Here is a 16,279-nt window from a genome sequence, read left to right as displayed (position 1 = left end):
TTTCATCAGGATATAAAATCTGACTTTAGAGCCTTGCATTGAATGACTATTGCAGTCTCGAAGTGTATCTGATAAGGTTTTTAATGTCTTAATTTAGGTTCGAAAGCCAGTCACCAGGTGTATTTATAAGACGTTGAACATATATTTTTTGTCCTGGTGTGCTAACAAGGAAAACATTTGGTATTTTTTTAGAATTCCTGGAATTCTTGAGTTTTTGCAGGGCAGTGTGGAGGAGAGCTTATGAGCCAGTTCTCTTAAGGGTCAGATTTCAGCCTTGTTTTTCCTAAAGCACAAGAGGATCGCCAAATTTCCTTATATCCATACCTTTTTTTCAGGGCTTTATCAGAATAAGACCAGTGATTTGACAAGTTACTACTACTTTGAACCTTTATCTGACTTTGAATGTTCTTCTAGACCCTTTTTTTGAACATGTTGATGGTTCTTCAAAGTTTTATCCTGGAAGAGTCTTTTTCTCTTAGTGATTTTTCTTCGGCCAGTAGAGTTTGAGCTTTAAGCCTTAACTTGCAAACCTCCTTTTCTGATTTTTTTTTTTTTTTTTTTTTTATTAGGACAAAGCTGTTCTTTGGACAAATGATTCATTTCTTTCCAAAGTAGGATCTACAGATCCCATCAATCAAGAAATTGTTATTCAGTTCTACCTGGCTCCTAAAAATTCTAAGGAGCGACTTCACAACTTTGATGTAAGGCGGCCTGATATTTTTTAATTACGCAGCTGGTGATTGACAGCTCGTACAACTGTAGCTCCTGATTGGCTGATTCTGGTAGATGTGTTATGAGGGTAACCTTTGCTGGGTTTTTTTTTTGTTCTTTATTTTATTTATTTTAATTTTTCTTAAAGGTACGTTATGACAGATTGTAATGTAAAATGTTATAACTATAAAAGTTTAAACATTTGATTCTGTATTTGATTCTGACATGAAAGGATTTCTAATTATACACTCACAAAGACTAACCCTGCTAGATGCTTTAGTGTTTGATCACTGAGTATCTCATTTTATATCCGTCCCTAATTGGTCTCAGCAAAGCAGATACATTTAAAGGCTTATAGGGGTTGTCCGAACCAGTGTAATTCTTACTAATATAATGACAGTGATGCTTTTTAAAACTTTTTTTTGTTATTTATGCAGGTGGTTTGCACTGTATGTTTTCATGGCTGAAATACTATTCATACCTAGTTTTGTCATTTTATACATTTTGCCAAAACATTAATTTCCCTTAAATGGACATAATACTCGTATGCCAAATCACTTGAAAGTGATTCAGCATAACTGTAATAAGCTGGCCGGAAAATATCACCTGAGCATCTCTATGTAAAAGGAGACTTTTTCCTCAGCTCACCAGAGTAAGTGCTGTGTAAAAAGTTATCTATCAGTTACTGTCCAGCTGCAGGATAAAAAAAAATGAACATCAGCCATTAGCAACAACAGTGCTGATGTCATGTACTTTTTTTTGTGATCTCATGAGATTTCACTTAACTCTTGTGAGATTTCATAGTAAACTTCCTTAAACTGAATAGGAAAATAACATGTGTGCATGAGGCACGCTCCCTTTCAGGTCCCGGGACAGACATACTGATTTGCTGCTTAAAGTCCTTTACAATGTGGTGAAAACTTAGGACATTTTGAGGTAAAATACCTTTTTTATATAGAGATGTTAAGGTGATATTTTGTAGTCTGCTTTTTACAGCTATGCTGCATCACTTTTAAGTGTTTCAACATTTGGGTATCATGGCCCTTTAAATATTAATATTTGCAAAGGGGACAGTTTACTTATGGAGAACTGGTGTAAGGAATTATGTTACAGAGTCAGACGTGTGCGTGCTCCTTGTTTTTAGAACTTTCACTTCCTAAGTATATGGTTGGTTCTTAAATGGAAATAGATTTATCATCCCTTGTCCTGCTTTACAATTTGTACTGAATGAAGGGTATGAAGGACCTTTACTCACCACACAAAAGCATTTTGTAATACTAAAGATCAGTTAGTTGAGGGGCATAAAATCCCAATTCTCTATTTCAAAATGTTAAATTTGCGTCTACCCTTTTTTTTTTTTTTATCTTTTTGACAAAGTTGCTATTTGTGTTACTGTGATATATAGTGCAATATAACTTTTTTTTTTTTTTTTTTTTATTGCATGCAAAATTTGTATTCTACACAAATAAAATGACTTAAAGCACAAAAACCACAAACACATTATTAAACTGATGTCGAATAAAACTTGCAAAAAAAGAAAAATCAAGAACATGGATAGTATGTTTCTTTGTTCACACAGTCTTAAACATGTATCTCAAAGGCCAGAGGCATTGTTAGATGTTTAAGTACCAATGTCATCACTTATTTTCTCTGGTAATTATGGAGGTTAATGTACATCATTGGAAGTCTTGTCCATACTACAAGGTCCGTCAAAGAGTTTTAGAAAGGCAAATTTTAGCTAGAGTGTTTGATCACTAGACCCCCAAAGCTGAACAATCTTAAGTACCTGGATTGCAAAATATCCGCTCGACAAACCTAGGAGCCACTGGCTCCTAGAACTTTATTCCTAGCTCCTAACTTCTTGGGTTATTCACTATAGATTTATATACAGATACCACTGTCTGGCTACTAAATATTCTTACTGGCTCCTAAATTTTAAACATATTTGTCGACCACTGATTTACGATGTAATTTTTTTTTTAATTTTTTTATTATTTGTCAGGAGCATTCTCTTTGAAAATGTTTTTTTCTGTTTTCCTGTGCACTGATCAAACAATCACTGCTTAGTGTAAAGTCTTGCAGGATGCTCTACAAGATCCCTGGGACAGTTTTAAAAAGAAAATTAACAGTGCAGAGAAAGGGGCCATATACATTCTGAAAATATATTTATATCTATGCGTATTCATGTTACTAACTGCTGTACTTTTTTAAGTGGTGGTATTGATGTGTCTTAATATTGTTCCTGGCTAGAGTTTAAGAGCAAGATATCACTCTGACCAATATTTAATAATTTTTTTAACATTTTTAAGTGCTGTGAATTATTTGTAATTCTGATTTTCTTAAACAGAAAGAGGAGTATGTTTACCAACAGTCTCACTGTGGATACTGTTTGTATATATTGAAGCAGCAATTCGATTTAAAGATCTGAAGAACTTTCATGTAGACCTCTGTCGTCCATTTGCTGCTCATTGGTAGGTGTGACTCATTTATTTTTTATTTCCCTCCCCCCCCCCCCCTGTTCTAACTGCATCAAACCTGTTTCAAGATTTTTGTGTTCGTGTGTGTGTTGCTCTGGACTAGCACCCCAAAATAAGTATTACAATAGGGCAAGTCACCCCTGTTTCAAAGGAGGGGATCGCATGCCCAAGTGGCTATCAGCAGATCACTATGGCAAATGAGATCACCTTACAGAATCATAAGCATATGATACCACATCAGGAGGATTGAGTATGCCTTATGTTTCCTTCCACAATACATAACCCAACATGAGACTCCCTTCTTTGAAGGCGACAATCATGCTCTTTCAAATGAGTGTTGACAGCTAGTAGCTGGACACAAGCCCAATGACAAATACTTCACAGCGTTGCTTCTGTTTTGGTGGTTCTGACAATTTTAAGAGGCCATTATTACCCAGTACTATAAAAATATCATTAGATCCCCTCATTTGAAAGAGTAAGGTCCCATGTCAGGGGTCAATATAAATGTCAAATATTTATCATAGTAGTAATGATCACATGGCTGCAACTGACTTTATTGTACGGGTCATATAGGTTCCTAGATGTTTATTTAAAAAAAAATATATATATCTATCGCAAGTAGTGAAAGATAGTGAATGAATGTTAAATCAACATTCATTCACTATCAAAGGGTGGGCATAGAGGAACAGCAGTGAAATGCTGCACCCACTGCCACTACTTCTTAATTACATGAGAGAGAATATATGTGCGTCTGTTGGAGAACTTGCTGCCTGTTAAGAGATGGTCTTTTTTGAAATTCTTTTTTATAACGCTTTAAAAAATAATTTTGTATAGAAATTTTTATTAAATATTTTTGCTATGCTGAATGAGTTTGGACGGGGGTAGGCGCATTTCTTATCAACACAGGGAAATTTATAACTTTTTGTAACTTTAAAGAGTATCTAATATTTTGCATGGTTAGATATTTTATACCCCCTCATTTTCTGCATAAAGTTCAAGAAGGTGCAAAGTGACAAATGTGTTTTTTTTTTTTTTTTTTTTATAAATAAAAAATATTGGTTCAAAATCTTAAATTTTTGGTGTTTTTCGAAGGTGATCTGATGCTTAATTTGGGAGAAAAAAATGTATGTTTATGTTAATTAGGACATAACGACTGTCATTAGGGATGCACCGAAATGAAAATTCTGGACCGAAACCGATACCGAAAATTCAGGATGCCCCAAACCGAAACGAAACCGAAATGATTTTTTTCTTTTTTTAACTACAGTGTGTGTGTAGCTGAGAGAGCTTGTAGGCGGGAAAGCTCCAACAAATGGGCGTGCTCACGTACCGTAGGGCGTGATCTGCAGTGAAACTGGTGGAGCTCTACAAGGGAGAGCGTGGTTATGGCCTGACAACAATACAAGGTGGAAATGTGTTTTGTTTTTGAGTGTAGTTATCCGTGCGATAGGCGTGGCTGCACCTAATCGTCTCTTATCGTATCTCCGCCTAGTTCCTGGTTTGGGTCTCACACTGACCCCTCAGATTATATGTCCGGAGCCCCAAATGGAGTCTGCCTGTCGCCTATCACCAGGACCACCAGACTTAGCTACGACCTTACATGCAAGGTGGTTATAGAAAGTTACTGTGCGTTTTTGTATACACTGGTGGGTGCTAATTTGTACCAACTGTGTGCGAGCTTGGGGCTTATGCATATATAGTGTGCATGCATATTTCTCTCAGGCGAATATAATGTCTACGCACAAGAGTCTGATGTATGAGCACTGTGTATAAGGCTTAAACATATTCACTGTGTGTACTTAGGGCTGTGTCTGATAATATAAAGTGTTTATAAACACTTATCCTCCTTTGAAAACTGTATTCAGAACTTTTCTTCTAGTTTTCTTCTAAAAAAAAAAAAAAAAAGGGCACTGCTGGTTTCAAATATTATCATGTCATGGTACTTATGTGTGTGCTCTGTTTACCATGCCAGTGCTGTGCTTCTCACCTTATGCTAAGGATAAACATTTAACTCAATAGAACAGGGGAGGGCTGTACATTTTTAGCCATATTGGTCCTCTTTGGGCCGAAATTGGAATTGCACATTTTCAGTGGCCCAAATTTTGGTGCATCGCTAGTATTATTCTTTATTAAAGGGCCATGATACCCACATTTTTTCTTTCATGATTTAGAAAGAGAATGCATTTTGAAACATCTTTCTAATTTACTTCTATTATCTAATTTGTTTTATTCTCTTGATATTCTTTGCTGAAAAGCATATCTAGATATGCTCAGTAGCTGCTGATTGGTTGCTGCACATAGAAGCCTCATGTGATTGGCTCACCCATGTGCATTGCTTTTTCTTCAAATAAGGATATCTAAAAAATGAAGCAAAATAAATAATAGAAGTAAATTGTAATGTTGTTTAAATTTGTATGTTCTATCTGAATCATGAAAAAAAGATTTTGGGTTTAGTGGCCCTTTAAGTTCTGTGTAACAGAATCAGATTTAACCATTTTTTTTAAACCAATTGTCAAAATAAAGTATAGTCCTAGAAAACTATTATTATATGCAAAACAGTAAGTCAAGTAATTAACTCAAACAGCAGCTCTAAGCTGGCATCAAATTTGGAATATGCTACACAATAATTTTACCGAAAATAAAAGGCCAAAAATGCCATTTTCGGCCGAAACTTTCTGCGGCCGAAATTTCGGTGCATCCCTAACTGTCATGCTGCTGTTTACAATGATGTCCTAGAGAGACGTAAGATGTAGTAGTTTTTTACATATATGTTGGTGTTTTCCCATATTATGGTATTTCAGAAAAGTCAAGTTTTCTATAAATGCTGTGGTCTGCTGAAAAAGACAACAATGTATAATTTGTGTGCGTACCAAACAGAAAAATAGTTTTATGTGTAAATGCAATGAGCAACTAACATTTCCAGGACATGGGTGTGGAATGGGTCAGCACTGAAGATTTTCCAGTATGCTTGAAATTTTTGTTTTTTCCTTCTGGCTAAGGTGACAGTTTGATCATTATTGCCACTCTTCATAGTTAAAGAACCACTAAATGCAATAGAATTGTGTAATAAAATGACTGATTTAACACCTAGTCTGCATTTCAAATAAGTGGTAGACCTTTTTTTTTGCCAAATTTATTTTTTCTCCCATTTTTTCAGACTAGTATATATCCTGTGACCTGTAATGATAACTATAACCAATTAGGGTTTTTGTGTAATGATGATAGTCCATAGAGTCCATAACATATAATTCAATAATAATTCAAAGTGCATACAAGAGCTTAAATTTCCTTAATATCAGGAGAGTCCACAGCATCATTCCTTACTGTTGGGAACTACTGAACCTGGCCACCAGGAGGAGGCAAAGACACCCCAGCCAAAGGTTTAAATACTGCCCCTACTTCCCTCATATCCCAGTCATTCTTTGCCTTTCGTCACAGGAGGTTGAGGCAGAGAAGTGTCAGAAGATTCTGAGTAGTTACTTATGAAGGGTATCTACCCTTTGAAAAATGACAGGAGTTTTAAGTAGTCTTGTCAGCCTCTTAGTGAGAACATTGATGAATGTTAGTCTAGAGATGCAGGGAGAGTCTTTCAGCAACAGCATCCAAACTCGTATTAACAGCTCCTAAGCAATCGGTGTTGGCGAGTTTCACTGCCTGCTTCCATCACTTAAGTCCATGTCAGGAGCGATGCTACAAGACTGTCAAACTTGAGAGGCTGTGTTTCTGTTCCACGGCATAAATTCTGGTAACAATCTATGCAGACTTTTCCCCCCATTTATATAATGATTGTTTAAAGTTTTAGTATTATTCATAAAGCAATGGACACTGCCATGTTCTAACCTATAATCTCTTCTTTGTCCAGAGGTCCAATAACTGTGTTATATGTTATGTTTGGAGTCTGCATGTCTACTTTTAACAGGAATTGGCAAGCACGCGGTTTTCAGAATGAAATTACAGAATCCCGAGAGAAGTCCTGCACTCAGATACCTTTTTTCTATTGGATGTTTTTACTTTTTAGCTTGGCACTCTTCAAGCTCATCCGTTAATTAATTTCCACCCACTTAAAGGGTTAATAAAAAACAAAATATATCTTAACCTAAAATAAATCTGCCTTATCCCATCTGGGTGCTAAGCTGGATTTGAGCTTTTTAATTTTTAAAAAAAATATATTTTTAGCTTTTCATTTTTTTTCCAGATCCCCAAGACTGTTAGAAAGGTTAGGCGATTACCTTTCCAATGGTGGGTCTTGGGGGTCTGTAGCTTCTTAGATGCCTGAGATACAGGCTTCTAAACAGCAAGCCCCCCATTTCCCTATATTGTAAATTTTAAATAAAGTTGCGCTGTGACGTCACCGCACAAATCGTGAAGCCCCGGCGATGCTTGTCACTATACAGGCCAGATAGCTGGGGTGGGAGTCAGTGGGAGCCCCCAGATTGCCCTCAAGGTGGGTGAGTGCTAGCGACGGCTCTGTGCCGTCGTCGGCATCTGACTGGGACAATTTGCGGCAGCTCAGAGCCATTATTACCACTCACTTTCAGTTAAGTATGGTGAATATCTAATACGTCAAATTTTTTATGAACATTGATTACTTTTACATGCATCTCGTGAACCAGATAAAAGGTGCAATTCACTCTTCTTAGTAAAGTGATCTTTATGGGCCAAGCTATCAACACAGCGACAGAAGACAGTGTCTTTTGCAAGGACACAGCCCTGGGGTAATTTTAAAGGTAACTTCACATTTGTCAAAAGATGATTACATGTCGGATTACATGTCAGTCTACTAGGAGGAGGAACACACCTCTAAATAACATAGCTTTAATCCCTTCCACTTCCCTTGAATCCTTTAGTCAATTATTTGCCTCCAACATTGAGTGAGGTGAATGAAGTGCTGACTACCCATCATTGCTAGGGGTTCCCTAACCAGTCTAAGACCCAATTTCCCCCTCAGTGCCTACAAAGGACAGAGGGGAAGAAAGCAGTTTAAACCATGCTTTGAGAATCTTCTCCCAGTGTGGAGATGTCACAGGCCTCCCCGTTGAAATGCAGATTTAGCTGACACCTTCTAGAGCAATATTGGGCACTTAAAATTTCTTCAAAAATTGGGTTACTGTGTCTTTAAATTTTTAACAGCAGGCTTTAGCGTGCTCATTCTTTACAATAGACCTTAATGCAACCTTCTGTTCATCACCTGCGCTAAATCATTCACATAGGAAAATGTTCTTTAGTGCTCAATGGTAGAACTAGTATGTGGGGATTAACTTTGTGGCATGCTTTTTTTTTGTGCACCTACCTGTTTCTCTTCCTGCTTCATAGGAATGGTAGACGTTTGGTGAAGCTCTCCAGTGCTGGTTGAGGTGATGCAACTTTAATTTTGTGTCTGAAATATATCAGAGCTTATCAAAAAGTTTCTTTATTGCTTATGTAATGATTTATCTGCTGTTTTCTTGCCAGTACTGTTAATTAGTCCGTGCATTCTTTCTCATCTGATGTAACAGCATCTTATCTTTACTGTAATTCCCCTTGTCCTAGGCTACTATAATGAAACAAATAAGGGAAGTTCAGGTATCTGAATCATTAGCTGACCCTTTTGGGGCATTTACTGATCATTTAACGCCTTGAAGCTAATGTTTTCTTTTGAAGGGATATTCCTGTGTCCCTGCTCATGTGCCAAGTCTGTGTCTAATCATTGACTAATGGGCTGCACTGCAAAAACCTGTCTGAGTATTCAGGGGTCTGCAGTTTCCCAAGGCAGTAATCCAGGAAGTTCTACTGAACTACTAAATTAAAGTATTGTATACAATTACTGGGTTGATGGCTTTCATGATTCCAGCAGTTAAAGGAACATGAAACCCACATTTATTTTCTTTTTTTAAAATGGCTTCTTTCTCCTACATTGGTGTATCCGGTCCACGGCTTCATCCTTACTTGTGGGATATTCTCAATCCCTACAGGAAGTGGCAAAGAGAGCACACAGCAGAGCTGTCCATATAGCTCCCCTCAGGCTCCGCCCCCCCAGTCATTCTCTTTGCCGCTCTAACTAGTAGCATCTCAACGGGGGTGGTAAAGAGTATGGTGTTTAGTTGTAGTTTTTTATTCTTCTATCAAGAGTTTGTTATTTTAAAATAGTGCCGGCTTGTACTATTTACTCTGCAGCAGAAAGTGATGAAGATTTCTGCCGAGAGGAATATGATTTTAGCACCAGTAACTAATATCCATTGCTGTTCCCACGCAGGACTATTGAAACCAGAGAACTTCAGTTGGGGGGAACAGTTTGCAGGCTTAACTGCTTCAGGTATGATCAGTCATTTTTCTAACAAGACCTAGTAATGCTAGAAGACTGTCAGCAATCCCCTCTGGGATAGGTAAGCCATTTTTCCTAGACTCTGTATAAAATTATGGCTTATATTAAGGGCTCTATGCTGGTTGACACTATTGTGGGCTAAATTGATTGCTTTTTAGCATGTTTTCACTATAAATAAGGTGTTTTTTCAGACTTTAAAACACTTTTGGGGTTTTATTTTGCACCTGGCACTTATTTGGACACCTATTCTAGTCAGAAAGGCCCCTCCACTCTGGAATGAAGGTTTGGGCATTAAGGGGTTAATTGGTCTGAAAATTTGTGTGCAATCATTTCAAAGCATTAAGACACTGTGGTGAAAATTTAATTAAAATCGGATGTTTATTTGATGTTTTTTTGATGTTTTAGTAATAAAGTGTGCACTTTTATTATTTAAAGACACAGTAACGTTTTTTGTCAAAAATAATTTTTATTGCATTGAAGATCTGTTTAAGTCTGTCAAACATGTCTGACCCTTCAGATAACCTATGTTTTGTATGTTTAAAGGCCAAGGTGGTTCCCCCATTAAATTTATGTGTGAAGTGTGCCATAGCGTCCAAACAGCTTAAGGGCCGTACAATCACGCTTAAAGATATAGCCCAAGATGATTCTTTAGCTGAATGTAGTGAGGATAGCTCACTATCCTCTCCTTCTGTGTCAACACCAGCTATGCCCGCGCAAGCGATGCCCAGTACATCTAGCGCGCCAATTGCTATTACTATGCAACAGTTAGCAGCAGTAATGGATAATTCTCTCGCAGCATTTTTATCCAAACTGCCAGCTTTTCCTAGGAAGCGTGATTGCTCAGTTTTAAATACAGAAAATGAGCAAGCAGACGCAGAGGATAATTTATCTGTAGTGCCCTCACATCAATCTGACTTGGCGGTGAGGGAGGGCCTGTCTGAGGGAGAAATTTCTGACACAGGAAAAGTTTCTCAGCAGGAAGAGCCTGATACCATAGCATTTAAATTTAAGCTTGAACACCTCCGCGCTCTACTTAAGGAGGTCCTAGCTACTCTTGATGATTGTGACCCTTTGGTGGTCCCAGAAAAATTGTGTAAAATGGATAAATTCTTAGAGGTCCCAGTACACACTGATGCGTTTCCGATACCTAAGAGGGTGGCGGATATAGTGAATAAGGAGTGGGAGAAGCCAGGTGTACCTTTTTGTTCCCCCTCCTATATTTATGAAAATGTTCCCCATTGTTGACCCCAGAAGGGACGCGTGGCAGACGGTCCCTAAGGTAGAGGGGGCAGTTTCAACGCTAGCTAAGCGCACAACTATACCAATAGAAGACGGTTGCGCTTTCATAGATCCTATGGATAAAAAATTAGAAGGTTTACTTAAGAAAATTTTTGTTCAACAAGGTTTTCTTCTTAAACCACGTTCTTGCATTATTCCTGTAACCACTGCAGCTGCTTTTTGGTTTGAGGAATTAGAAAACTCTCTCCAGAAGGAGACTTCTTATGATGAAGTCATGGATAGAATTCACGCCCTGAAGTTGGCTAATTCTTTCATTACAGATGCCGCTTTTCAGTTAGCTAAATTAGCGGCGAAAAATTCTGGTTTCGCAATAGTGGCGCGTAGGGCGCTTTGGCTAAAATCGTGGTCGGCGGATGTGTCGTCCAAAACAAAATTGCTTAATATTCCTTTCAAGGGTAAGACCCTATTCGGGCCAGAGTTGAAAGAAATTATTTCAGATATCACTGGGGGAAAGGGCCATGCCCTTCCACAGGATAGCAGCCACTAGGCAAGACGGTAACTCACCCCAGCCCAAACCAGCATGGAAACCATTGCAAGGCTGGAACAAGGGTAAACAGGCCAAAAAGCCTGCTGCTGCTGCCAAGACGGCATGAAGGGGTAGCCCCCGATCCGGGACCGGATCTAGTAGGGGGCAGACTTTCTCTCTTTGCTCAAGCCTGGGCAAGAGATGTTCCGGACCCCTGGGCACTAGAAATTGTCTCTCAGGGGTATCTTCTAGAATTCAAGGACCTTCCTCCAAGGGGAAGGTTCCACATGTCTCGCTTATCTTTAGACCAGATAAAGAGACAGGCATTCTTACATTGCGTAGAAGACCTTTTAAAAATGGGAGTGATAAACCCAGTTCCAACAGCAGAACAAGGACTGGGATTTTACTCAAACCTGTTTGTAGTTCCCAAAAAGGAAGGAACTTTCAGGCCAATTCTGGATTTAAAGATCCTAAACAAATTCCTCAGAGTTCCATCATTCAAAATGGAAACCATTCGGACAATTTTACCAATGATCCAGGAGGGTCAATATATGACTACCGTGGACTTAAAGGATGCGTACCTGCATATTCCTATCCACAAAGATCACCATCAGTTTCTGAGGTTCGCCTTTCTGGACAAGCATTACCAGTTCATGGCTCTTCCCTTTGGATTGGCCACTGCTCCCAGAATTTTCACAAAGGTGCTAGGGTCCCTTCTAGTGGTGCTAAGGCCAAGGGGCATTGCAGTAGCACCTTACCTAGACGACATTTTAATACAGGCGTCGTCCTTTCACAAAGCAAGGGCTCATACGGACATTGTTCTAGCCTTTCTAAGGTCTCACGGGTGGAAGGTGAACATAGAAAAAAAGTTCTCTGTCCCCGTTCACAAGGGTCTTTCTGACAGAGGTCAGGAAATTAAAACTTTTGAACACTTGTCGAGTTCTTCAATCCATTCCTCAGCCCTCCATAGCTCAGTGCATGGAGGTAATAGGACTAATGGTTGCGGCAATGGACGTGGTTCCTTTTTCTCAAATTCATTTAAGTCCATTGCAACTGTGCATGCTCAAACAATGGAATGGGGATTATGCAGATTTGTCTCCCCAGATTCAGATGGACCAGCAAACCAGAGACTCACTCCTCTGGTGGTTGTCTCAGGATCACCTGTCTCAGGGAATGAGTTTCCGAAGAACGGAGTGGATCATTGTCACGACCGACGCCAGCCTCTTAGGCTGGGGCGTGGTCTGGAAGTCCCTGAAGGCTCAGGGTCTATGGTCTCGGGAAGAATCTCTTCTCCCGATAAACATTTTGGAATTGAGAGCGATATTCAATGCGCTCCAGGCATGGCCTCAACTAGCGGCCAAATTCATCAGATTTCAGTCGGACAACATGACGACTGTAGCGTACATCAATCAGGGGGGAACAAAGAGTTCCCTGGCGATGAGGGAGGTATCCAAGATCATCAAATGGGCAGAGGATCACTCCTGCCATCTTTAAGCAATTCACATCCCAGGAGTGGACACCTGGGAAGCGGATTATCTGAGTCGTCAGACTTTCCATCCAGGGGAGTGGGAACTCCCACCCGGAGGTTTTTGCTCAGCTGACCCAGCTATGGGGCATTCCAGATCTGGATCTGATGGCGTCACTTCAGAACTCCAAAGTTACACGTTACGGGTCCAGGTCCAGGGATCCCAAGGCGACATTGGTAGATGCATTAGTAGCGCCTTGGTCGTTCAATCTAGCTTATGTCTTTCCACCGTTTCCACTTCTCCCCCGGCTAGTAGCCAGGATCAAACAGGAGAAGGCTTCGGTAATTCTGATAGCTCCTGTGTGGCCACGCAGGACTTGGTATGCAGACCTGGTGAATATGTCATCGGTTCCACCATGGAAGCTGCCTTTGAGGCAGGACCTTCTAATTCAAGGTCCATTCGAACATCCAAACCTAGTTTCTCTGCAACTGACTGCTTGGAGATTGAACGCTTGATTCTAGCTAAGCGTGGGTTTTCGGAATCAGTTATAGATACTCTGATCCAGGCTAGAAAGCCTGTCACCAGGAAAATTTACCATAAGATATGGCGGAAATATCTTTGCTGGTGCGAATCCAAGGGTTACTCATGGAGTAAGATTAGGATTCCAAGGATACTATCTTTTCTCCAAGAAGGATTGGAGAAAGGTCTGTCAGCTAGTTCTTTAAAGGGACAGATATATGCTCTGTCTGTTTTGTTACACAAGCGTCTGGCAGCCATGCCAGATATTCAGGCTTTAGTCAGAATCAAGACTGTCTACAGACCTGTGGCTCCTCCATGGAGTCTAAATTTAGTTCTTTCAGTTCTTAAAGGCATTCAGTTTGAACCTCTACATTCCATAGACATTAAGTTACTATCTTGGAAAGTTTTGTTTTTAGTAGCTATTTCTTCTGCTAGAAGAGTTTCTGAATTGTCTGCTTTGCAGTGTAATTCACCCTATCTGGTGTTTCATACAGATAAGGTTGTTTTACGTACCAAACCTGGTTTTCTTCCAAAAGTGGTTTCCAATAAGAATATCAACCAGGAAATAGTTGTTCCTTCTCTGTGTCCTAATCCAGTTTCTAACAAGGAACGTCTGTTACACAATCTTGATGTGGCTGAAAAGCATCATCCGGTTGGCTTATGAGACTGCTGGAAGGCAGCCTCCTGAACGGTATTCTTTGTTAAAAAGCATACCTACATAAGCTCAGGATCTACAATGCACTGAGAGCCAGCTGCTTGTCATTGGTTCACGTGATGTGTTTAGCAAACTCTTAGTAATGCTTTGCTGCTCTTCAGCAAAGGATTCCAAGTGAATGAAGCAAATTTGATCATTTTAGTAAATTGGATAAGAAATTATATGCACTATTAGAGACACAAAACTTTTTTTTTTTTTTTTTTTTTTCTGGTTCAAATCGTTTTTGGTCCCCCCCACCCGATGGTTGTCTTGTGGACTTTTCTGCTTGGCCATATCTATGATTAGGATTTAGGGAAAGTGGGAGGGATTAAAGCTCTGTTATGTAGGGCTGATTTCGCCTTTTCTACTTGAGCAGAGTGTAATCCCACATGTGATAATTTCATGAACTCACCATCGTGAAAGAAATTAATTTATGAAGCATAAGGTTTTTTTTGTTCTTTTTACTCCCCCTTCATTGTTTAGTTAAAGGGACACTGAGCCCATTTTTTTTTCTTTCGTGATTCAGATAGAGCATGCATTTGTAACCCCTTAAGGTCCACCACTCTTTTCCATTTTATGTCCGTTTGGGACCAAGGCTATTTTTAAATTTCTGCTGTGTTTGTGTTTAGCTGTAATTTTTCTTCTTACTCATTTACTGTACCCACACATTATATACCGTTTTTCTCGCCATTTCATGGACTTTCTAAAGATATTATTGGCTTTGTTATTTTTGATACTTTCGCCATACTCTCTGCTCCCATCGGCTTGTTTTACTGAAAATGGCTGCCGACAGGGCGGTTTATTCTGTTTCAACATGAATGGGTTATACATGTATGGTTCATGTCCCTGCTCTCAATGGCTTACAATACTAAAGTTAACAGCCATAAGGGAGGTTTATACTAGTTCAGCATGAAAATGTGAAACATGCATGGTGCGTGTCCCTGTTTCCAACAGCTTACATTTCTAAATTAACCGCTGACAGGGAGGTTTATTTCTCTTCAGTATGAGAATAGTGCTTGTCCCGGCTCCCAATGGCTTACAATCCTAAGATTAGCAGCCGACGGAAAAAGGGGTTATTTTTTGGTATAACAATGTAATACATGAATGTTACATGTCCCTGCTCCCGACGGCTTACCATACTAAGATTAGCAGCCGACATGGAGGTTATGTTCAGCACGAGAATATGATGCCTGAATGGTGCATGTCTCTGTTCCCATTGGCTTACAATATTAAATTAGCAGCCGACACCGGGGTTTATTTATCTTCAATTGAAGGTGTTAGGCATGATTGGTGCATGTTTTGCTTCCTACGGCTTACAATACTGAAATTAGCAGCCGACAGGGAGATTTATACTGCTTCAGCATGAAAATGTTATGGTTGGTGCAGGCTTCGCTCCCTACGGCTTACAATACTAAGATAGCAGCCGACAGGGAGGTTTATATTAGGAGCAGGGATATATACCATGTAACACATCTATGCTGAACTAACGGCTTTCTTTACTTAACTAGCAACCGATGGGGAGGGTTCTTCTCTTCAATATGAAGGGTTAGGTATGATTGCAGGTTTCGCTCCCTATGACTTATACAGCCTACAGGGAGGTTTACGATATTTATAACCGACAGTGTAAGGTTCCCAATGGCTTGTTTCAATTTAAGCCTACTGGGAGATTTTGTTTATTTATTTCTTAATTGACCATGTTGGATGTTAGCTCTCCCGACGGCTTCATTTTGTATATACTTTTAGCTGCCCGGGAGTTTTAGTGGGTTACGCCCATGATGGGCGGAGCTAAGATCCGCGCCTTTGTTTGGCGCCTTTTTGGTTTCGGAAGATAGTCTCTAGATGTCTTCTCTGCTTGTACAGCAGAGAGACTTTTGACTCTGTTTGAAAAATATTTTTTAGGTGCTTGGGATGCCTTCTCTTCTCTGGATTATTCAGCAGAGAGGCTTCACAAACAGCTCTACTATGGGATGCCTTCTTTGCTGCGTTAGCTAAAAAATATGCAGCAGAGAAGCTTCACAAGTACAAAGCACTTAAGAGTGTTTTTACTAATCCAGATCCTACTATTTATTGGTGTTCCATCCAGTGGCAGGCAGACTCTTCTAGGATTAGCTGGAGTCTGGAGATTCTTTGTTATACGTTAAATTAAGCATTGCATTTAACATTTAAAGATACAGTGTCATATTTTTGATATATCTTTTATAGTCACAGTAATTTAAATTTGATTTGATAAAGAGTAAATTGGGATGTGACTTGAACGTTATGTCTTTATACTAATGTGGAGCATGCAAGGATTTTTAAGTTCCCCATGTATTAAGAGATATCCTTTTTTATATCCAATATTGTCTC

At 39.4% G+C, this 16,279-nt stretch overlaps 1 protein-coding gene across 1 annotated transcript in view; it reads left to right on the top strand.

Annotated features, from left to right (window-relative positions):
* Positions 1–16,279, top strand: part of MACO1 (macoilin 1) — a 217,099-nt gene that overhangs the window by 46,628 nt on the left and 154,192 nt on the right. Inside the window, exon 4 of the mRNA XM_053705387.1 lies at positions 3,059–3,182. Coding sequence (XP_053561362.1) covers positions 3,059–3,182 — 124 coding nt within the window. The remainder of the gene's footprint in view (positions 1–3,058; positions 3,183–16,279) is intronic.

This window comes from Bombina bombina, chromosome 3 (genome assembly GCF_027579735.1).
Source record: "Bombina bombina isolate aBomBom1 chromosome 3, aBomBom1.pri, whole genome shotgun sequence".
Taxonomy (NCBI): Eukaryota; Metazoa; Chordata; class Amphibia; order Anura; family Bombinatoridae; genus Bombina; species Bombina bombina.
Note: the sequence above shows the minus strand (reverse complement) of the source record. Positions and strands in the feature narration are given on the sequence as shown.